This window comes from Cydia fagiglandana, chromosome 26 (assembly GCF_963556715.1).
Source record: "Cydia fagiglandana chromosome 26, ilCydFagi1.1, whole genome shotgun sequence".
Classification (NCBI taxonomy): Eukaryota; Metazoa; Arthropoda; class Insecta; order Lepidoptera; family Tortricidae; genus Cydia; species Cydia fagiglandana.
In genome coordinates this window covers 8,531,755-8,556,565 of record NC_085957.1, presented here as the reverse complement: position 1 = coordinate 8,556,565, position 24,811 = coordinate 8,531,755, and the positions used below count along the sequence as shown (strand labels likewise).

Below are 24,811 nucleotides of genomic sequence, written 5' to 3'. Positions count from 1 at the left end.
GGAAACTTCATAATGTTTTTTGTGATTTTAATGACATTTTTTGGAATTTTACATAAGACGTGAGTAACTTTACACAAAAATGTAATTTTCACAAAATTAGGTAAAATTATGAGATTTTTATGTAAAATACCCATTTTAATTGATATAAACACATAAAAAAATGTATTTGTCCCAAACATTCCATGTAATTTTACAGATTTTATGTAAACTTCTATCTCTTAGTGATTATTATATATTTATTATGTAAAGCGACACATTTAAACAGTAAATTTACAGAAAATATGTAAAATTAAAAAAAATTTTTGGAAATTTTATATTATTGTTTGTAATTTTCCTGACATTATTCCGAATATTACATTACACGTAAGTAAATTTACACAAATACGTAATTTGAAAAAAAAATGGTAAAATTACGAGATGTTTATGTAAAATTCTCTTTTTAATTGTTAAAAACACATAAAAAAAAGTATTTGTCCCAAACATTCCATGTAATTTTGCAGATTTTATGTAAACTTCCATCTCTTAGTGATTATTACATATATGTTATGTAAAAAGACCATTTAAACAGTAAATTGAACAGAATATATGTAAAATTAAAGAAATGTTGGGAAATTTCATAATGTTTTTTTGTAATTTTACTGATATCTTACGGAATATTACATAAGACGTAAGTCAATTTACATAAAAATGTATTTTTCACGAAAATAGGTAATATTGCGAGATTTCTAAGTAAAATTCCCTCTTCAATCGTAAAAAATACATACCAAAATGTATTTATCCCGAACATTCCATGTAATTTTACAGATTTTATGTAAATATCCATGGCTTAGTGATTATTACATAAATTTTATGTAAAACTACATAAAAATTATTGATTTTACCGAAAAAATGAAAAATTTACGAGAATTACGTAAAATGTCATATTTTTCCGTAAATTTCCCAGATTTTTCGGGAATTTTACAGGATTATGTATTTTTTTTGCATGTAAAATTACATAATTTTTAACAGTGTACTGTTGAAACTTGGTAAGTAGATGTATTCTGTGAACCTCATTAAGATTTTCACACAAAAATAGAAAAAAGACAATAAATTTTGGGGGTTCCCCATACTTAGAACTGAAACTCAAAAATGATTTTTCCATCAAACCCATACGTGTGGGGTATCTATGGATAGCTCTTTAAAAATGATATTGAGGTTTCTAATATCATATAATAAGAGAATGATAAAACTAAAAAAAAGGCTGGGCGGTCAAACCCGATAAGTCTAGATATTTTGTCACTTAAATAAGAACTCTACGCATGTAACATATAGTTCTAATTTCAATAACCTGTTTGCATGACTTATTGGGTTTTACCGCCCATCCCTCGATATATGATGTACATTACCATGCAAACTTCCACCGAAAATTGGTTTGAACGTGATCTAAGTAAGTAGTTATTTTTTTTATACGTCATAAATCGTAAACGGCAATTTTATGATGTTACTTGCTGTTACGGAACCCTTCATGGGCGAGTCCGACTCGCACTTGGCCGCTTTTTTTCTTATTTGAGTCTCACTCTCAAGTACGAAAGTTTTTGTGCCCAAGTTGATACGAGACCTCGCTTCGATCGGTCAATCAATAACTAATGGAAACTTCGACGCCATATTGCCTGGTGATAAAAATCAGTACCAATCAGCTGTCTACCTAATTAGTACATGCAATAATGGCTTTTCCCATTATTAGAACCTGATGGAAAGCGAGCGGCAGTGGTAGGGTTTGCAATCCGGATCCGAAATGTATGAAATTATCCGGATCTGGATCCGGATCCGCGGATCTTCCCATACATTTCGGATCCGTCGTGCAAACCCTAGGCAGTGGTGAAGCTAGGCGTGGGCAAAGTGGGTTCTCGCCCTCGCACCAAAAGGGGCCACGCGGAAGCCAACCCTTTTTACAGCCTTTTTTAGGGTTCCGTATCTCAAAAGGAAAAAAACGGAACCCTTATAGGATCACTCGTGCGTCTGTCTGTCCGTCTGTCACAGCCGATTTTCTCCGGAAGTACTGGACCAATCAAGTTGAAATTTGGTACACATATGTAAGTTTGTGACCCAAATACGGACATGTAACGTAAACAAATGAATTTTAAACATGGGGGCCACTTTTGGGGGGTAAATGAAAAAATTGAAATTTTCAAACTATATCATGTTACATATCAAATGAAAGAGCTTATTGTAAGGATCTCAAATATATATATTTTATAATTTTCGAATGAACAGTTTAGAAGTTATTCAAGAAAATAGGCAAAAAATGACCATTCCCCATCCCTTTATCTCCGAAACTACTAGGTCTAAAATTTTGAAAAAAATACATAAAATAGGTCTGTACCTATAGATGACAGGAAAACCAATTAGAAATGTACAGTCAAGCGTGAGTCGGACTTAATTACAGTTTTTGATCCGACCCCTACGGATTTTTTAAAGTGATTTCACTCAGGTTTCACATAAAAAATACATTGTTAAAAATGGTGTAATATACGGAACCCTTGGAACGCGAGTCCGACTCGCACTTGGCCGGTTTTTTTTTTAGTTTCACCTGACCGTTGTCTGTCTGTCTGTAATCAAATCTTGCATGTTAAATTTGATCCAGTTCCCGGTTTTCGATTGAGCGGAAATTTTGCATGCATGTATAAATCGGATGACAAATTGACAATGCAATATTATGGTACCATCGAGCTGATCTGATGATGGAAACAGGAGGTGGCCATAGGAACTCTGTGATGAAACAACGCAACCTACGAGTAATTGTGTTAGAGGTTTTTAGAATTGTCTCGATGAGTATCTTAGTTGTCTGTCGTAAGAAAAGTACAGTCAGCGATAAAAGCTTGTACCAAAAATGAAATTTTTGCCAAAAACTTATTAGGGTTCCGTCCCCAAAGGGTAAAAATGGGACCCTATTACTATGACTCTACTGCCCGTCTCTCTGTCACCAGGCTGTACCTCATGAGCCGTGATAGCTAGACAGTTTAAATTTTCACAGATGATTTTCACAGGCGAGCCCGACTCGCACTTGTCCGGTTTTTATTAGGGTAACATTCCATTTCCAACGACAGCTGCTCTACTGTCAATTTTACTGTGGAAATTGACAATGACAGCGACGCGTTCAGTACCGGTAGTGCAGCTGCGGTTAGAAATGGAATGTTACCATTACACTCCATCTGCATGTAAGATTGCTATTGTAAATTCATTGAATTTAATTGAAATCCTTATTCGGGTATATATAAAGTAGAATATTCTTCTCCTTCCTCGCGTTATCCCGGCATTTTTCCCACGGCTCATGGGAGCCTGGGGTCCGCTTGGCAACTAATCCCAAGAATTGACGTAGGCACTAGTTTTTACGAAAGCAACTGCCATCTGACCTTCCAACCCAGAGGGGAAACTAGCCCTTATTGCGATTAGTCCGGTTTTCTCACGGAACTTGTTTGTTACGATTAGTCCGATTTCCTCATGATGTTTTCCTTCACCAAAAAGCAACTGGTAGATATCAAATGATATTTCGTACATAAGTTCCGAAAAACTGATTGGTACGAGTACGAGGGTTCGAAACCGCGACCTCCGGATTGAAAGCCACACGCTCTTACCGCTAGGCCACCGGCGCTTCCATAACACATCCAGGACCAAGGATCGTCTGTCGGGTACATTGTTCGTAGCGACTACGCGCTACATACGGCGAAACCGTGGGTATGCGCTACGAGCGTAACCCGTAGCACTTGCTGGCAATGAATGTGATAAAGTAGAATACATGCTACCGTATTCGAACTTCAAAATATTCACAAGAGACGACACGTACTAGATCCATTCTAAATACGTTATAGTTTAGATATCAACTAGTTCTCTTTTGCAACGCAATTCGGGCAAGTAATGTCACTTTTACGTTAGTTAGAGTAAGATATCTATTAGATGTGAATTAGATCTCCAAGTCATATCCTGTGGAAATCGTTCAAGAGTATCTCCAGAATCGCGCAAATGTCAAATTTGACAGGTTAGATCTTAAACATATCGTTATCGTATCTTGGTGATGTCTAATAGATGTCTATTTCATATATAATCCGAATCGGGCCTATACAGTTTGTAAAAGGATTGGGAACGGAAATTGCGTGCTGTTACCGACATGCTAACGTATAATACAAAACACGCAGTGCCCCAGTTTTCATCGAATACTGTGTATCTGAAGGATTAAGGGTCTTTCGGCCAAGGTCAAGGATTTAAAGATATTTAACTTTACTACAGTAAAGTCCCACAAGTTGTGCCAACCCTAATAATTGCTCGGAGCAATGCCAGGCGTGGCTCACTCCGCGATTTCGTCGCTTTGCTACAGGTGGCTAAAAGTACATCCGTTCCACCCCAATTTTGGGGTTTGCCATAAGCCGCGCGTGGCGCTGTCGCCACCTAGCGGCCATATCTGTGCTGATCGTAACAGACTCGTTTTGTTCGAGAGTGAGTCTTCTGTACCTAGTACTATTATTTTATTATTTATTCTGTGGCAATGCTGAGCCGAATAGAGCCGAGAATGCCCAAAAGGACGGAAAAGGAAGGGAGGAAGGAAGGAGGAAGGAAAGGTCGGCCCACTGCCTATATCATAAAATAACAATGAATTTTTTATGTCAAACGTGAGAAATGTCGTTAAAAATCCGTAGGGGTCGGATCAAAAATTAAGTAATTATATCCGACTCACGCTTGACTGTACATTTCTAATAGGTTTTCCTGTTATCAATAAGTAAAGACCTATTTTATGTATGTTTTTTAAAAATTTTAGACCCAGTAGTTTCGGAGATGAAGGGGGAGGGGTGGTCAAATTTCTTTTGTTTACGTTACATGTCCGTCTTTGGGTAACATACTTACATATGTGTACCGAATTTCAACTTAATTGGTCCAGTAATTTCGGAGAAAATAGGCTGTGACAGACGGACAGACAGACACACGAGTGATCCTATAAGGGTTCCGTTTTTTCCTTTTGAGGTACGGAACCCTGAAATGGAGTATTAAAAGTGAAGGACACTTTTTATCTTTTATTAGCTCTTAATAACTAGATTAGATTACTTATCGGTCTTAGCAATTAGGGGTCATCCATTAATTACGTCACACGAATTTCTAGGTTTTTTGACCCCTCCCCCCTCCTTGTCACACTTGGTCACATTTGGCAAACCCCTCCCCCTAGTGTGACGTCACATTTTTTCTACGAAATCGCCAAATCGAATTAAGTAAGTACCTTAGTATTATTAATATTTTATCAAAATATTTTTGACGATATAAATATTAGTAATTTTATAAGCCAAAACTGCTTAGGAAAGAAAATTAAACGAATAAAAACGATTATCGTTTTAAAAACGTTCGTTGTATGTTATTTAAATGTACAGCGAATAAAATAATTTAAATAAATTTTCGGTTACTGATGAAGTTAATGTGACATCACAAAGTTTGTGTCTCCCCCCTCCCCCATGTCACAATATGTCACATTTTCTTGACCCCCTCCCTCCCCCTAAACGTGTGATGTAATTAATGGATGACCCCTTACCTACCTATTACAATAACCAAACCCGGTTATCATCAATGTAGCAATCTCTTTCTAAAATAGGTTTGACAAAACTATCTACCGTTGGGATTGGGAACCACAGTATCTACTAATATTAAGTATAATAAAATAAATGCAAAAGTAACCGTCTGTCTGTCTGCTACCTCTTCACGCTTAAACTGCTGAACGGATTAAGGATGAAATCCGGTATGGAAATGTTGTGAGATTAAATTGTATGGCGGAGACTAGTTCGGCGGCCCGTCAGTTATCAGACTGTTTTTTGTTTCATAATTATAATATATTTATTGTGACTATAGGTATACCTAGGTACATAAAAGGTGTTATATTTCATAGGTAGGTACTAAAATCATAGCCTAGATACCATCGGTATGTAGTGAGTGAGAAGTGCGACTGTGTGCACATGTCTCTAATTGCAGAACGAACTATTGAAGGTTACTCTATAGTCCATGGATCAAACTCTTGGGGTTCGACGATTCGTACTCGGCCAGTTTTTGCCTATAATACACTGGGGGGCACTGGTGGGGCAGTGCAGTAATGATGATAGATTAGGTACAAAAGTCACAATTATGCCAATTTGTGGCTATCCGTGGGAAATGCACTCAATTATGTATTTCCGCTCTACTACGGTTGCTATTAATTTAATGAACGCGGCAAATAAGCAACACGCTTGAAAAACTAACCATCTGACTGGTTTATTTGTAAATAAACCTTATCTTTCAAAGCTGGTCAAACCAAATGTAGTAAAGTCGGCCAACGTCAGCATCAGAAGTTGCTAAGCGGGCGAGGTGTTCAAAATTACCTTGACACGCTCTTATTATATTAACAATAAAGTCGCGTCAAGATCATTTTGAACACCTAGGCTAGCCCGCTGTAGCAACTTCTGCTGCTTACTGTACCACGTCGCCGATTGATCGAGTCCTGTGGATTTCTAATGAAATAAACTGGAAACAAATTATCGGACGCGGCTGACGGGCGCGACATAAAAGTGTGCACAGTGTTCGGGACGTGGCTTTCGGCTGACAGGAACATCCAGCGCGCCAGATTTCTGTCGGATGTCCGAAGGCTCAAGGTCACGTCCACGGCTTACCTCCGATAGTTTGCACAGTTCAGTGTATATTCATTATCTAGATAGGTATAAGTCGCGGCTGTGAGCCGCGTCCGTCAGCCGCGTCCGATAATTTGTTTCCAGCTATAGACGTAGGTAGTTACTGTGGCATAAGTATCTTTAGTACAGAATAAATAAAAGAAAACCGAAGTTTGACAGCGATTCAGGGGCGAATCATGTTGTCCATTTCTAATGTATGGCAATTTAGGGTTGTCAAAATTCAATCCATTATCTTATCTGTGGTCGTGCACGCAAATGGACGTCAAGTGATGCCAACCCTAATAATTGCTCGGAGCAATGCTGAGCCGAACGGAGCCGAGTTTGCCCGAAAGGATGACTAGGATGAGGGTCTCCCCACTGCTGTAGCATAAATACCTTTAGCTGCAGAAGCCTAAAAAGTAATTACAATTTGAATCTTCTTGCGTAGATATTAAGATGTAATACTGATTTAGATCGTAGATACCTATGTGGTAATGACAGCATTCGTAAGCCTCGAGTTGGTAAAAGCAAAGTTCAACAGCCTTTTAATCGTATGAATGTTTTTAGGTACTCGTATAAGGGCCTATTGCATTACATCAACCCATAATATAATCCTAATAGGTCATAAACGCACAGATGGTGTTTTGCCCGAATGGACAAATGCTTTCGTATGTTTATCCGGCTATTCTCCTACAGTACCTATAGATATACTGTGTATAATTATTTTCCATCGTATTTTCACGGAAACGTACGAACGTGTCTTGCTATTTCAGCCAGTCTCGGTACAAAAAGTACTGAGTTTGAAAGAAGTAGCATGACAAATACGAACATTTCCGACAAAATACGATGGAAAACAATTATGCAATACATCTGTAGCCTTACCAGTGTCAGCTAGAACCCATTCACGGGTACAAATCGGCCCGTAAGGGCCCCCCCACATCTGGCGTCTTTCGAGCGTCGGCGTCTATAGTTCGTTTTTTTTAGCATTAGAAAGAACTTCGCAGAAGTAAGCTTGTGGTTCCAAATCCGGCACTTTTAGCGGTAATAATTTGAAGTAAATTATATGTATTGACCGTGCTACATTAGATAATTCAATAATTATTAACAATTAAAGAGCCTGATAAAAACTGTACACTTACTTCTGTGGACTTCTTTCTAATGCTAAAAAAAACGAACTATACAATTCTATGGCCGCTGCTCGACACGTCGACGCAGCCTCGACGCAACTGCGCAGCGACGTCATTTTCCATAGCGCTGACCAGACGCCGACACACGCCGACGCTCGAAAGACGCTAGATGTGGGGGGGGGCCTAAGGCAGTTCACAGCTGGATCTATTGTAAATACAGGGGAGAAGAGTGCCGGCTGGTCAAAAGATTGGTCTATTGCCCAGAGGTCCGGACACCTGCCATAACAATAACAATATTTCAACACGTTATCGTGGCAGGCCGTGACTTGCTACTAACTAGGTGGGCCCCTGAAACAGTCGTCGTAAGGGCCCCCCCACATCTGGCGTCTTTCGAGCGTCGGCGTCTACAATTCTATGGCCGACGTTGACGCAACGTCGACGCAGCGTCGACGCAACTGCGCAGCGACGTCATTTTCCATAGCGCTGGACCGACGCCGACAGACGCCGACGCTAGAAAGACGCTAGATGTGGGGGGGCCTTAAAGACGACCTGGGGCCCATTTCTCGAACGGCATTAGACTAATATTATTAGTCCACAAACTGTCAAGTTGTATGGGTTACTATAGCAACACACTAATAATATTAGACTAATATCGTTCAAGAAATGGGCCACAGGAGCAACACTGGTGTAAGCGGTTCAGGAATGGAATGACCTATATTATAATTATATTATATTATTACTACGGATACGGGCAGTGTTGGCCGAAACGTTAATGCAATTGAGAATTCTTGACCATTAACCAGTATAAGTTGAACCGTCAACTTTAATCGTCCGTTACCGTTTACGGTTCAATTTATAATGGTTAATGGTCAATTGCAATTAACGTTCGGCCAACACTGGATACGGGATACTACTTTATATGTATCTACAATCTACATTTCCTCTTTCAAATTTGAATACTTACCTAACTGTTCATACTTACGGAAAACCACATTAAAATGTATAGGTAATTTAAATGCCTAACTTTAAGGGAAATTTGCTACGATATCCTTATATCGAACCTCATTAGCTGCGTTTTTTTAATGAGTTGCTTAAGAACCTACTTATTTTGTTAAGGTGATAAGACTTATTGTGTACTTAAAGTTTATAAAAAAAATTGTTAGTATTGTCGTTTGCTGCCTGAAACAAGGAATCCTAGTTCCGAGGGTCTACCGCGAACCATGTTTGTTGTGTTGCCTCACCGTCACACTTACGTACAAATTTACAAGTGCGACAGAGAGACAACACGTTGAACGTGGTTTGCGGTAGGCCTTCAGGCATTTGTAAACCACTTGTCTCTATAAATTCTTACCCCCTTATTCATAAACGTTTGCTAAAGTTGGGAAGCCGATAATAATTGTTTGTCCCTTTCCAACGTATTGGTATGATGGAAAGGGACAAACAATTGTTATTGGCTTGTCAACTTTAGTAAATGTTTATGAATAAGGGGGGTACCTAGTCATTAAGAGCAACCGCTATACTATATTTTTTAGGGTCCCGTAACCAAAGGGTAAAAATAGGACCCTATTACTAAGACCCCACTGTCCATCTGTCTGTCACCAGGCTGTAACTCATGAACCATGATAGCTAGACAGTTGTAATTTTCACAGATGATGTATTTCTGTTAAAAAACAGTAGGCTCCAAATTCAAAAACAAAATTATGCTTATGGGTCTCACAATATCTAAAAAAATATTATCAACTCAAGTAATGAATTATAAATAGAGGGCGGAGTACCGGTGGCAAATTTCACACAAAAGGTATGGAGTCGTTTTTATAATTATTATTTTAGGCTTGAATAATAAAATTATTCATTTACCTAATGTACTTAGTATGGTACCTACTCGTAAATTGGAAGTAAGTACTTAACACTATGCACTAAAATTCCGATAGAAGAAAGTTTTTTGGTAATAGATATAGTTAGGACTATTTTAAGCCTCCAAGGAAGTGAAACTCAAATTGGTTCTAGATAGAAACCCAGATGCTGACGAATTAAGGAATATGATTACAATGGAAAATTATAAACAAGTCCTTAAACATGCAACCATGACATCGGTAGATGTAGAGCGATCGTTTTCCACTCATAAATGGATCTTCAATAAATTAAGAAACCGAATCACTCCGAAAAACCAGGAACATGTGGCCATAGTCCAGTCATTTTATAACATGGATACGCACTTAAGTGTAGATTGTGAGGAGGACCTCGAACACATAATTCCAGTCCTCAATTGTAATTGAATGGTCTTGAAAATAATATATCGTTTGGCAGGTATAACTTCTTAGTCTAGTATTTAGTACCTATTGATAATGTTTTGATAAGAAAACATATTATTATGTATTATAGATATTAACAACATATTACATTATATTTGTATGCTCGTAAGATAATTTCTATAAGTTCCTAAAAATTATTATGCAAAATTAATCATTTATTCGTTATTTATTTAATCATTAAGAATACTTAGGCGACTCCATACATTTAGTGTGAAATTTGCCACCGGTACTCCGCCCTCTAATTATAAATTTTAAAAATACTTTTATCTAAATCAATAGTACTTAACTAATAACAAAAAATAAAATAAAATTGTGGTATAAACAAGTAACAAAACTTTTCCTCTGTCATCTCTGTGGACTCAAGAAACCTGATTTTAAGTTATGTCTATTGCTTAACAAAATCTTGTTTACATACTTACCAAGTATTTAAACCGCTTGTAAACAGTTTTCTGTGCCCCCGATACGAGTGTTGTAACTATCACATTACAAGACCACTACCAGTAGTTACGTAAAAAAATCGCACTTATACACATGTAATATTCTCGTAACAATCACTTAACACTGCAATAAAGTACCTATTATTCACTTAGTAGTCATAAAACTTAAAGCGTGTAATAACATGTGTTTATGACGAACCTAAGTCGCACCAAAATATTGATTATTGAGGAAATTATTTTATTTATTTATGTGTGCGTATTACAGTTTTTTAGATAGTCTAAATAAGTTTATGCCGCGTGGACACTTGTTTCGCGGTCACATGATTCAAATTAACTTGTTTGTCACTCGTCAATTGTTTTATGGTGTGTGGAAATTCGAAACATCATGAAATGTGTGCAACCGGAGTAGAGTAGCGGAGAAACAAGACCTATCAACCTACATTTTCTTGACAGTTTTAACAGTGTTGCTGATGAAAAAATTCTTAATGACAAACAATAAACAACTTTTTATTTGCTATTTTAAAATGGTACAATTTGTGAAAGACTTTATATTATTTATATGGTAGCTGTAATAATAAAGGGCGTTACTTAATTACTATTTATACCCGAGCATGATAATTTATTATATAATTAAAAATAAGGTTGGTTGTTTTTTTTCATACAGCAACTTTTACAAAATCTTTACGTTTTATTTCACGCACTATATGTTACAAAATCTTATGATATTCTCTTTAATTTTATATTTAATATAATAATTGTTAGTTAAACATGAACTTTTAATAATTTATTTTTCACCTCAGCAGCTCGAACAAGGGTACTTTGCTTCTTAAAAAGAGTGAGCAAAATGCGATTTTGCTCACTGAGTCATTTTGTCTCACTCAGTGAGCAAAATCGCAGTTTGCTCACTGAGTGTAACAAAATGAGTGAGCAAAATCGCATTTTGCTCACTGAGTGAGAAAAAATGTCATTCAAGTGATCTTTATAGTCAAATGTCATTTCAACATGCGGGGTCTAATACAAGTTCAATATACTTGGGTTCTATTATCTCTATCCCTCTAGGTATGTTCTCACTGCTTAGGGTGAAAAATTTTGTGTACTACACGAGATCAAAGTTATTTACATCTCGTGCGCTTTTGAATCCCTTACTACGCTCAAGATTCTAAATTAGATTCACTCGCTACGCTCGTGAATCTATTATAGAATCTTTCGCTGGCACGGGACTCAAAATAAGCACTCGAAGAAATATCAAACTTTGATCTCTTGTTGTACAAATAACTATTGCTATTTTATGCATATTTCAGGTAAAGTTTTAAATTTTTATCAGTCACGCATAATCAAGGCCTATTGACTTCCTTGGAATGAAGTGACCCTTCATAATTGTACATGTGTGCTCCGTTTCTAGAGCTGTATTGCCAGTAATTACCATAAAAATATTTTACTACAGCAACATTGCTAGAACTGGCTATGTCTATACGATTTCTAGGAACAAATCCAATTATTTTATCAAATATATTTTGATTTGTATTTTATGAAGTAGTCAAAGTCATATTAAACAACTGTACCGCTATTCGGAACCTAATAATAATATTGAGAATGGCAACATTGCGTTGTTGGTCGTATTGTCTTTTTCTAGCATATACGTCCCTCTCTCTCCCACGCTCCCACCACACAGCAGTTTGCTTTTTGGCGGTTGTCGCAAAAAACAAATTTCCAACTCATTGGCTTGCTGTTTTTCCATCTGGAAGGTCGTGAAGCTAAACTGCTGGTGAGTTTTTGAATTTGTACCCCAGTTTAGCTGACTATATTGAAAAACAGTTTCTAACGGCTTTTGCCGTTCGAAATAAATATTTAAATTTAGTGTCCGTTAAACTATCTAGCAAATAAAAACGATCCGGAATAGTAATGTGTAAGTTTTCAAAGGCTGCCTGCGCGCACCGTGGCTATGCTAATGAAAATACTAAAACACATAATGTTATTAGAAAACACATCGAGCTGGTAAAGCATGCACTTGTCACCATTAGAATTTAATTAATTTTATACCTACATTAAGTCTCTCCTGAGCCTTAATTATTACTCATTACTTTAAATCTTTGTGTGTCTATAATAACGGTTAAAATTATAACACTTAAATGGTGATGTGTGGAGGCATACCCTTCAGTTTTCAAGTGATTTGTGTTTTCGAATACGAATGGATCGGATAGTTAATACGTGTTACGTAGAACCTACGTATTAAGGTAGAAGCTTATAGACGTGTAGGGTTTATCTGTCTAAGTATGTATCAGCAACTTTCGTTTTATCCCGTTCCGGGTTAAATATAATATTGCAAAATGATTTTTTTTTTTGGTAATCAACTTGCTGATAAATAACGTGTACCCGCTTAGGAGTCGACGAAGCCCCGCTTCGCGGGGCTTCTATTTCCGCTCTGAGGGACACAAGGTAACGAACAAACCTACATCGCAAGCATTGCATTTATTTTTGTGGAAAGTGAGTACTTTGGCAGTACGTCAATTTAAATCTGACTAGACAAAGAGAGAGATTAGCATGGCTCTGCGCAAGAATTACATGGAAATCCTTAAGTATTTCACTCCTTATCTTCCAACTTATATCTCTCTAACTAGATCTCTGATTTTGAAAAAAAAAAAAAAAATGGAATGTATCTTTTTAAATAAATAACAGGTAGCTTAAAAGGTCAACGAAAAGAACTCTTGCATGTAGTTGCTATATGTGCTGGTATTATTTTGGATTTGAATAACTTGATTATTCATGCTATATATAACTACATACAAGAGGGTCAATCTTTAAGCCTACCTACCTACCTACATAAATAGTACCTACACTGATAAACGTTTTAAATAAAATCGGAAGCCTGTGACTTGAAAGGGCATTAACAATATGGGAATCTTTAGATTGATTCATTGACAAAGACGCATGGTTTGTTTCATATTGTCAAATTATATTCGCTAACCTAACTGTAGAGTTAAAGTTTAGTTATGGCAAATCTGCGCGTCACCGTGAATGACACTTTCTAAAAGTGCCTATTAAAGTAAATCCTTTCCCCTTGTCGAGCGAAGAACTCGCAACTAAGGGAATATTACCCATAAACTTCATTTGAATGATATTCTTATGCCTATGTCTGTTACGGTTCCACTAAGAGAATCTTTTATTCAGTCACAAACTAACGTCAAGTTATTTGTGATGAAACCAATATGTTGTGTACCTATCTAAGCCTGCGCAAGGCTGCCATGTTTCCACCTGCGTAAGGTGTGCCAAAGAATCTTTGATTCATTCACGAACTGATGTCAAGTTATTGATGATGATATTACAACCTATGTAAGCCTGCGCAAGGCATGTCAGAAATTAAATGATATGGTCATAACACAGGCGACCGAGTAGGCCACAATCATAAAATATAACAAAGATGAATATGTAAATACCTCCTTTTAGACAAAGTGAAAAGGGTTCTAACAAAATAATGTTCTTGGTAAAAATCAGTCGAAATAGGCAAGGCTTCATTATTCGAGGTTTCATTTTTGTTTACCAATCTATTTTAAGGGTCCCGAACACCCTATTGGCTAAACCCAAATTTGAACATTTCTAAAATTATAATATAATAGGTATAAAATAACCCAAGATTCCGGGCCTATCTCGACTCATTTTTATTTTAAAGAAGAAAAATATAAAATTGTGGTCTGGAGACGCTAAGCCTCATAACGTGGGTGGCATAGATAATAGTAAGAGATTTAGTCACCTAAATTCGACCATAAGCCCAGGCAGAATATTGATAATTAGAATAAGATGTGGTCAATCCTCCAAGGTCCAGATAACCTGTGGACTCTTAATTAAATCGGGCTCACTTAGCTCACGACACGACATAGCTTACGGTTCAATTCTGAAATAAGCTATGGTTAATATCACCCATGGTGTGAAAATAAAATTACAAGAGCACAAACAGCCTGCTCAAGGTGTACAAAGGGTTCCGTTTAGCGGCCCTATGAATATCTAAAAACCTTTGAAGTCTATGCCTGCTATGGCAGATTAGAAATTAATATAAATTATATTTGCCTCGAGAGCACTAGTCTTTCAGTTAACATGTTTACGAGTACCTACCTATGTAGGTACACGACATAACCAAGGTTACCGATTTAATTATTATATCCCTGACTGGCATGGTATAGAAAAATTGTCATGTGCTGCACAAGCATGTTGGAAATAAAAATTTACAAAACTGACCTAACGGGGCGATTATGAATGATTTATTTTACACCCTTATGTCTGCCTTGTGACCCTTGAGGATTCGAACCACCTTGATCGTAAGTGCTCCTATGCACAGATTAAGTTTATTTTAAACTACCCATGCTCTAATCTCAAGGGCACGTGCTTCTATGCACGGACCAAATATTGTTAAGTATCACTTAATTCACTTGTCATTATTCGTCATAGTTTGATACTATACGTTTAACAAATGTACCCACCGTGGAATGTAATGTACCCACTACATAAGGTTTTTAAGAAACAGTGACTTAACGGTTTGCACGACCGGTTCTAGTATAACTTCTGGGCGGTCACGTCTAGAGCATGACCCTCTAGTTCTCAATTTATACAAAATTATAGCATTGTGATACTATTTGCTTTGCACAATGTGAAACAGAAGCAAGCCTTGCGAAAAGGCGAAGCTATTTTGAAACGCGAGTACTTTTCAAAAATACATTGTAATACATATAAATATGTCTTTGTCGTGGAACAAGTACACCCAAACAAATGCAGTCATTTATTATAATATGTTGGCAAAACTCTGCCAAAGAGTTATATAGTCTGTATGTACAGTGTAACCTAAAGGCATCAATGCACATGAATCTCTTGAAACATGGTGGATCAAATAATTTACACCCCGTCTGTGTCTTGCTCCTATTACCAAATCTACAAGTTAAGGACCTCAACCTATATATAGGTACCCTTCTTGCTCGAGACCTGTAAAAAATGAACACTATAATTTCATGCAGTCACGTGTCGGAAAACTAGGTCCACACACTTAGCGCTATCGTGAATATTATCCAAGAACTCTGTATATTGCCTCCCAGAAGGCGGGATGTTATTAGACTAACCTATATAGTAGGCCAGAGATATAGTATACAAAAGTACACTGGCCCAAATTAAGTAATATTATATTTCAGATCTTGCTATTATTGAAATATAAACAAGTAACAATTATCCTTAGTTCATAAGGAGGATAAGTATACCTAAATATCTAATAGATTCGACAAAGTGTTGATTCTAGCGTTGGATGAAATAGGTCCCTCTTAAAGGGCCTCTGCGCTGTTGGCTTTGGGCGCCCGGCAAAGGTCGGGGACCCCCTGGTTTCCCACAGCAAATAACGTAAAATCACGAAATAAGCACATAAATTTGTATTTCGGTTAAAAGCACCTATGCGATGAGCTAGGGTTTCGAATTAAGTATCTTATTCCTTATAATTTACACACTGAATAGAGAAAACTGAATATTCAGAATTAAGCAATGTTTATGAATAGTTTACAGAAATTAAGCCACTTTAGCGGTCAGAACCAATAAAGTTTTAAGGCTTATGTCTACCAGTAGGCACCAGATAAAGTAAACCACTGAGAAACTACTCTTACTACATATATACAAATTAATGAGTAAAATTAAGGTTATGATAGCTAAACATTAATTTATTTAGAATGACTCGGCAAATATTATTGATAAAGTTCTGTGGCAATTCTACATTAACCTTTTGAACGCCAAGAACACCAAAAAAGCGTCATAACTAGTGCCACAGCGCAGTGAACACATTGAGTGTTGTGGCTTAAGCTCTCAAAGTAACCTTCATACTTTTAAGTAAGGTTTATTTAGATAGCTATAACTATAACCTATAACCAAGTATATGGCTTACAGTCATTAAAGAAATTTAGTGATTCCCTATGACATTTCAACAAGTACCTATATAATTTTATTAACTTGGTTTGTGGTGATAGTGATATAACGAATAATTAAAATATTCGTCTATTTAATCCCGAGGGATTCTGGAAATAGGAAAGGTCCTGTCCTTGTTATATTCCTGCAACTGCTTACTTTACTATTATAGATAATTATTATCAAATTTGATAATAATTGCTACTTATAAATAAAAACTACTCTAGTACTTTGTTATTTTTATCTTTTCACACTTTAATTACATTACTCCTTAATAACAGATGTTGTATGCTCCTTGAAGAGTAGACTGACTTATCACATCTTGTTTTACCTAGTTTTCACATACATGTAATTAAGTACCCTTGTTGCGACTCACTTATTCTTTTTGAACATTTATAAGTACATTAAGTACGTATATAAAATGTTAAGTTAGTATCATAATATAATGTATGTGTACATTATTAATAATAAAAATGAATATGAAATATGAATATCAAATTGTATGCTTTACTAAATACCTCTCTCCTCACAGGTGTTAAAATAAAGGGTGTACTGCATAATTAATTAAACACTCATAATATAATAATATTACATAATATACATAATAAGTACATGTATATAATCACATTGGCTTGGCGTCTTCCCACCACCAGGCGATAACAAACACGTCTCAATATTATTATTAGGTTCCGAATAGCGGTACAGTTGTTTAATGACAGCGTTTTACACAAAAATAAAACGCTAATTAAATAACTTACCCTATTCGGAACCTAAAGTTTTAATCCTGCCTGGTGTAAATATGTATAATTTTGAGACAATGAGTTGGAAATTTGTTTTTTGCGACAACCGCCAAAAAGCAAACTGCTGTGTGGTGGGAGCGTGGGAGAGAGAGGGACGTATATGCTAGAAAAAGACAATACGACCAACAACGCAATGTTGCCATTCTCAATATTATTATTAGGTTCCGAATAGGGTAAGTTATTTAATTAGCGTTTTATTTTTGTGTAAAACGCTGTCATGTAAATTATTATTTATTTTTTGAAATATGTAAATTATTATCTATTTCAGTTTGTCTTTGTCTATGTTCATAAAATCTATGAAGGGTAGACGTGCCTCTACCCTCCTTGATAAAATTTTAAAAAAAATCTTTGTCAATAGGCCTCTTTGATAGGCCTTGATTTGAGTCTGGCCGGTAAGAACATAGACAAGACAAAAGTCTGTAATGTCAATGCTGTCATTTAAGTCATTTAACGCCAAAAATATAAATTTTCATATAAAACGATTTATTCACTTGAAATATATTTATTTACCTATTAATTTAAAAATAAAAACTATTCATATGTACGTGCAACATATCTAAATGCGTCTTCGCACAGACTTAGTTAAATTTAAACCGTCGTCGCTCTTCCTTCCTTGCTGTATTATGTATCCGGCAATGGCGACTTCATCAACAATTCTTATCCAGATTATGAAAAGCCCTAATGTGTGTGTGGAAACCGTTGTAGTAAACCAGAAACAGCGATAATTTCAAGGTAAGAAATATATCAATCTTTAAATAAAAATGAGCGTACTAATTACCAAATTCAAATATAATAATTTAATCTTACTATCCCCGTAAGTCCCGCGGACGCTATAGTGCGTCCGAAATTATAATCTAAATTCATCATAGATGTAAAACCTCTCATTGTTTACGAGTAAGCTGGTAAATTTAGACCTTAGGAATTAGCGACGGTAGTAATTAGGAAGTTAGATTATATTGTTTAATTTGTGACTATTTTGTTTTAGAAAGTGAATCATGGCTTGAGCGTGAGATAATAATATAATCCTGGCCCGTCATATGATTTCTTGGAAAAAGCTCAAAGGGCACGTATCTGCTGCATATACAGACTAGTTTTCCGGTGACCAAGAACGCTGCGTGGAGCTGTGGAGCAGAAATGTCCGATAACCGGATAGATGTAATAACAACTTGTAACCATTTGCCATATCAATGTATGTATTCATATGTACTGCTCCTAACATATATACACTAATCATAATAGGAATGAAAATATTTATATCTTAATAATACGTAACTTTTTGTAACCTTTTATATTTGACGAATTTTTAAATATAGTACCTAATCATTATCTCATAACGTATTTCTTTATTTATTTGTGATATGCTAATTTAAAAGCCCAACAACGTGCACACTAGCACCACTGCTAAAATAAATAATCGTGATTATTTAAGTTAAATTTAAATTTTACAGGTATTTAAAAAAGTGGCCGCTACTGACTGTATTGTGTATTTAAGTACCTTTTGAATACATCAAACTAGTTTTTATGTTGCTGGATTCGTCAATCTATGAGCTCAAAACAAAAACGGCCGCTTTAGTTTTGATGAATTCAGTAACATAAAAATTAGTTTAATGTATTCAGCAGTGGCGCTAGTGTGCACGTTGATGGGCTCTTAAAAACCTGACCCCAACAAAAAATAAAATAATACAAAAAGAAATTCCCTCTCCGGGATTCGAACCCAGGACCATTAGCTTCCTGAACTGGATTACTGCCAATACCCGCTAGGGGCGCTAGGCTAAACGGGTTGTCAATTCTAATTACAATGGTATCCTACCGAGCGCTAGTAGTATAAACGAACTTTTGAAGGGGACATTTTTTTGTATGGAGTTATCGTTCTTCTCCTAGTGAGTATTATATTCTTTGCGCATAATACATAACAAAATTCTGTTACTGTCACACGTAGAACGGAACTTAATTTTACTGTCAACTTGACGTTTCTCCGTGTTATATTGAGGAATTGAGGAAAACATTGCACCATATGATTACATTTACATGGTTTTCTGTCTCTATAAACTAAAATCTCTTGTTTTGCGTATATTTTATTTATGAAATGGACGACTCTGAGTTGAACTCGTCCGAGCTGGGTACCCAGTCGTACTGGCAGCAGGCATACACAAAGGAAATAAGTAATTTTGACGAGCATGGTGATCCTGGAGATGTGTGGTTCGGTGAGGACAGCGCCTACAGAGTCGTGGACTGGATATGTAGAAACGTCGAAGATAAGAATACCGCTATTATAGATTTAGGTGAGCTTTTGATGTAGCCGTGCGTCTTAGAACTGCTTTAGCAAATGAATGGGATACCAATTTGATAGTTAACCGATTCGTTGCGTGTTCCATTTTCGAAAACTTTTGGCTGTGGAGCGGAACAATCATTTCATGACACGGCAGCCCTGTCATGCGCTATAGAATATGATGATACTCCTACCGTGTCATACGCTACACGTAAAAAACATTGATGACACAGCAGGCGTGTCATCAGCCCCGAATCGATTAACCAAATCTATTGACTTGGAAAAAGAAGGCTATGGACACCTGCCTCATCCCCAGCTTAACATATGCTTACCAGACATGGAAATTCACTGAAAAAATAAAAAATAAAATTATTACTTGCCAGAGGGGAATGGAACGAAGCATGTTGAACATAACAAAGATACAAAAGATAAGACATAGTAAAATAAAAGCAATAGATGCTCTAGAACACGCTAGAAAGCTATAATGGAGATGGGCTGGACTTGTGGCTCGCCTTAAAGACCACAGATGGACAGCCATAGTCACGAACTGGAAAGGCCCAGACGGTAAGCGCCGAAAAGACAAACCAAACATGCGCTAGGAGGAAGACATGAAAAGAATTGCTGGTCCAAATTGGAAAAAAATAGCACAAGACCGTGAAAAATGGACATCTTTGGAAGAGGCCTTCACCTAACGGGTTCCTACTAAATCAACAAAAATATATTAACAAACTTTATGTATAACGAAAGGAAATAAAAGGCTTTTTATTTTATTTATTATTGACTTGGTTAACCGATTCGGGGTTACTTGGTTAACCATCATTCGACGCGAGTTATATTTAACTCGCGTCGAATGATGGTCACCCTATGTACCCAGCCAGCCATGCATAGACTGTTACCTGGGTGTAGTAGAAATTACAAAATCCTATGTTGGGAAACTATTAAATCAAATAGACGGGTCCACACAAAGCGAGCATTCGCACAATGCAATTTCCTTGCGCACAAAACGGCCAGTACATACGTGCCTCGGCCGAAGCGGTGCCCGAGGCATGTTTACACTGGCCGTTTTGTGTGCGAGGAATTTTTTTAACATTTATTAAGTCTCCTGATTTTATTGTGCTATTTGTGATGCATAGAGAAGCTGTAACAGATCCATATTGGGTTGCAGGTTAAAAATTAAAAATTTAATAAATAAGTATAATAACAAAGAAAGTGTAAAAATAACAAAAACGCATGAAATAAAGGCTATTACTATTACTATTACTATTGGGTTGCATAATAATTGATTGTCCTAATGTAATGTTACGCATAAAACTAATTAATTTCGCATAATTGTTATTGTGCTGGAAATATTAACATTTCTGAAAAATTATAACACAAACCTAACCTAACCTACCCTATTCTATACAACCTATGCAAAATATTTTAGAAAATAATTTCTGTTTCAGCTGGAGAAAAAATATGCGAAAAGAGTTTTATGCGTAACATTACTTTATGACAATCAATTATGACTTGTGAAACTTGTTCCAGGATGTGGCAATGGCTACTCACTGTGCGAGCTGGCCCGGGAAGGCTTCACAAAGCTGCTGGGAGTGGATTACTGTCAAGAAGCTATCACCCTCGCAGAGAAGGTGTCCAAACGGGAGTTCCCGGTTATTGACTTTAAGGTACCCTCTAAGCGCCACTAGCGCCATCCCACTAACCCGGGGTTAACCGGTTAAACCGTTAACCTAGTGTCAAATTGTACTGGTAACCATGGTAACTGCAAATTTAACAGGTTAACCCCTAGTTAGTGGGATGGTGCAAGTGGGTCTAAGAGTATTATAGTCTGTCCCCCTTATTCATAAACATTTACTAAAGTTGATAAGCCTATAAAAATCGTTTGTCCCTTTCCGACGTATAGGTATGTTGGAAAGGGACAAACAATTATTATCGGCTAGTCAACTTCAGTAAACGTTTATGAATAAGGGCGTATATCTTTGGGTATTTAAATAGTAAACGAAATCTACCCTCAAATTACTCCTTAAGCCAGTAGAGGGTAGATGAAAATATTACACATCAAATAAATAATGTAGGTTAACCGATTCATTGCGTGTTCCATTTTCGAATTTTTTTGCCTGTGGCGCGGAACAATCATTTCATGAGACGGCAGCCATGCCTTGCGCCATAGAATATGATGACACTCCTCCCGTGTCATACGCCACACGTAAAAAACATTGATGACATGGCAGGCTTGTCATCAGCCCAGAATCAGTTAAAGTCAGGCATTCAGAAATAAATTAAAGCAAACAAACAATGGATCTGTAACTGGAACTCAAGAAGGATTGGGTATGTGGGTAGTCAGACAACGATATGTATATAATATACAAATACATAGAAAACATCCATGACTCAGGAACAAATATTTGTGCTTATTACACAAATAAATGCCCTTACCGGGAATCAAAACCAGGACCAATTAAATCAGTAATTTACTCAATACATATATTATGACACTTTAAAATACATATCTTCTTTCCATCCTGTTACCCCCTGCTGGGGTGTAGGGCTCGAATCTTTTTCTTCCACTGACTCCGGTCCTGGGCAGCTTGGGTAGCCTCCTCCCACCCCATCCCCAATACACCCAGCTCTTGCTCCTAAGAACGGCGCCAAGTCGATTTAGGGCGACCATGTTTCCGTTTGCCGGGCATCTTCCAGGTCAGGGCCACTTTGGATAGGTGGGTGTCAGGTTTCCTGAGGATATGCGATATGCCCAACCCAATGCCATTAAAAATACATATGCGTAAATCAAATACATATAAACCGATTATCATCATATAATCAATCATTACAGGTATTCGACATAACAGAAGACCCCGTGTCCCAAGTAGGCACATTCGGCGTGGTACACGACAAAGGCACATACGACGCAGTCAGTCTACATCCAGAGAACGCTAAAGAACGGCGGCAGAAGTATATAGACCAGGTGGCAGCCATGATGGAGTCAGACGGTAAGAATACAAACCTTAACCAGGGCTAGGCGTGGCTCACTCCGCGATTTCGTCGCTTTACTACAGGTAGCTAAAAGTAAATCCGTTCGACCCCGATTTTGGGGTTTGCCATAAGCCGCGCGTGGCGCTGTCGCCACCTAGCGGCCATATCTGTGCTGATCGTGACAGACGCGTTTTGTTAGAGAGTGAGTCTTCTGTACCTAGTACTATTATTTATTCTGTGCCAGGGCATTTTCGGCTCCGTTCGATTCAGCATTGCTCCTAGCAATTATTAGAGTTGACACAACTTGAAGTCCCTTTGCATGCACGACACAAATAAGATAATGACTTGAATTTTGACAACCCTAAATACTAAATAGCCGTTAGGGATAGTGCCATATATAAGAAAGTGATAGCATTATTCGTCCTTGAACCGCTGTCAAACTTCAGTTCTGTAGGAAGTGTCCTTTCTGTACGGTAGTACTATTAGGGTTCCGTACCCAAAGGGTAAAACGGGACCCTATTACTAAGACTCTGCTGTCAGTCCGTCCGTCTGTCACCAGGCTGTATCACACGAACCGTGATAGCTAGACAGTTGAAATTTTCACAGATGATGTATTTTTGTTGCCGCTATAACAACAAATACTAAAAACAGAATAAAATAAAGATTTAAGTGGGGCTCCCATACAACAAACGTGATTTTTGAGCGAAGTTAAGCAACGTCGGGCGGGGTCAGTACTTGGATGGAAGACCGTTTTATTTTTGCCTTTTTTTGCATTATGGTACGGAACCCTTCGTGCGCGAGTCCGACTCGCACTTGCCCGGTTTTATTTATTCTGTGGTTGTACAACACTTACGGTAGATGACGCTAGGGCCTCCCTATATAAGGCCTATATGGTGGAAAAGCACCAGGCTAGCGATCCGGTGGTTGTGGGTTTAAGTCCCATCCAAGACAGTGAAGTTAATTTGAAACCTGATTTATTTGTTTCTTGTTTCCAGGTATATTCGTGATAACTTCATGTAACTGGACGGAAGACGAACTAGCTACCCAGTTCTCCCACCGGCTTAAAGCGAAGTGCGTCATACCCACCCCCCAGTTCAAGTTCGGCGGCAAAGTGGGAGGGGTGGTCTCGTCTGTTGTTTTTGTACATAAGGATAGTAAATAGATTGGTTATATACAGTAGTTTTAATTTAGAAAATCCACCAATGAGCGCCGAAAGCTTGTGTGATTGAATATACATATGACGACCGGTCTGGCCTAGTGGGTAGTGGCCCTGCCTGCGAAGCCGATGGTCCTGGGTTCGAATCCCAGTAAGGGCATTTATTTGTGTGATGAACACTAATATTTGTTCCTGAGTCATGGGTGTTTTCTATGTACATAAGTATGTATACAGTCGACTCTCGTTAATTCAAACCCGCAATAATTCGAACCTCTCTATAATTCGAAGTTATCACGAGTTCCCTAGAAAATCTCTTTATATATCGAAATAATTCAATACATTTTTAAGCACTTGGTAATTCGAACAAAATAATCATCGCTACGTAACAAAACGACGCGTTAATTCGAACTCATAGGCGTCAAACACTCTACAATTCAAAGTTATCAGATTGCAGAGGCACCCTACATTTTGAGAAGTTCAAGTTCATCGTTGCACGAGCATTTGTTATTGTAAAATCATTTCGGGCACTAGGTATTACTGATCTGATCAGTCTAAGCAATGTGCTTTGAAGCAAACTAATATTAGAGACTTCTTCCCAAAGACAAATAATTAATTCACATTATGTATGTGCATGTAAATATGTACGTACCTCTAACCTATTGATATTGTAAAAAATTAGCAGTTAATAAATCTTAATTGATTATTACTCAATAATTCGAACTTTCATATTTTTTCTCTCAAAAATTTCGAACTATTTGATATTTCAAACTCTCGATAATTCGTAATATTTTGAAAGTCTGAGTTTCGAATTAACGAGAGTCGACTGTATCGTCGCCTAGCACCCATAGTACAAGCTTTGCTTAGTTTGGGGCTAGGTTGATCTGTGTAAGATGTCCACCAATATTTATATTTATTTTACTTAAGGATGACTCGCTAGACCGGGTCGGGCCCGGGCCAAAGAGCATATAATCACTACCTACGTTTTAGCCCGGGTCACTTTTTTTATGATGACTGATTAGGTGGTGCTTTCCGTAGAAAAATAAGCACCAGAAGCTCCGGCCCGGTCCAGCATGAGTAATCCTTTACTCGGGAAAATTCGACTCATACTGCCGTGTCGGGTGGCCGAGTGGTTGAGGCATCTGCCGCGAATGCAGAGGACGCTGGT

The 24,811-nt window shown here is 37.3% G+C and overlaps 2 protein-coding genes across 2 annotated transcripts in view; one reads left to right on the top strand and one right to left on the bottom strand.

The window, feature by feature from the left end:
- Positions 1-11,005, bottom strand: part of LOC134677481 (alpha-1,6-mannosyl-glycoprotein 2-beta-N-acetylglucosaminyltransferase) — an 81,342-nt gene extending 70,337 nt beyond the window's left edge. The window contains exon 1 of the mRNA XM_063535963.1: positions 10,509-11,005. The gene's annotated coding sequence lies outside the window, so the exon portion shown is untranslated. The remainder of the gene's footprint in view (positions 1-10,508) is intronic.
- An 8,247-nt stretch (positions 11,006-19,252) lies between these two features.
- On the top strand, positions 19,253-23,662 carry LOC134677451 (EEF1A lysine methyltransferase 2). Its single transcript, XM_063535925.1, has 4 exons — positions 19,253-19,533; positions 21,048-21,184; positions 22,351-22,507; positions 23,486-23,662. The coding sequence occupies exons 1-4, from the start codon at positions 19,338-19,340 to the stop codon at positions 23,650-23,652; spliced, it is 657 nt and encodes a 218-aa protein (XP_063391995.1). The 5' UTR covers positions 19,253-19,337; the 3' UTR covers positions 23,653-23,662.
- The last annotated feature ends 1,149 nt before the right edge of the window (positions 23,663-24,811 follow it).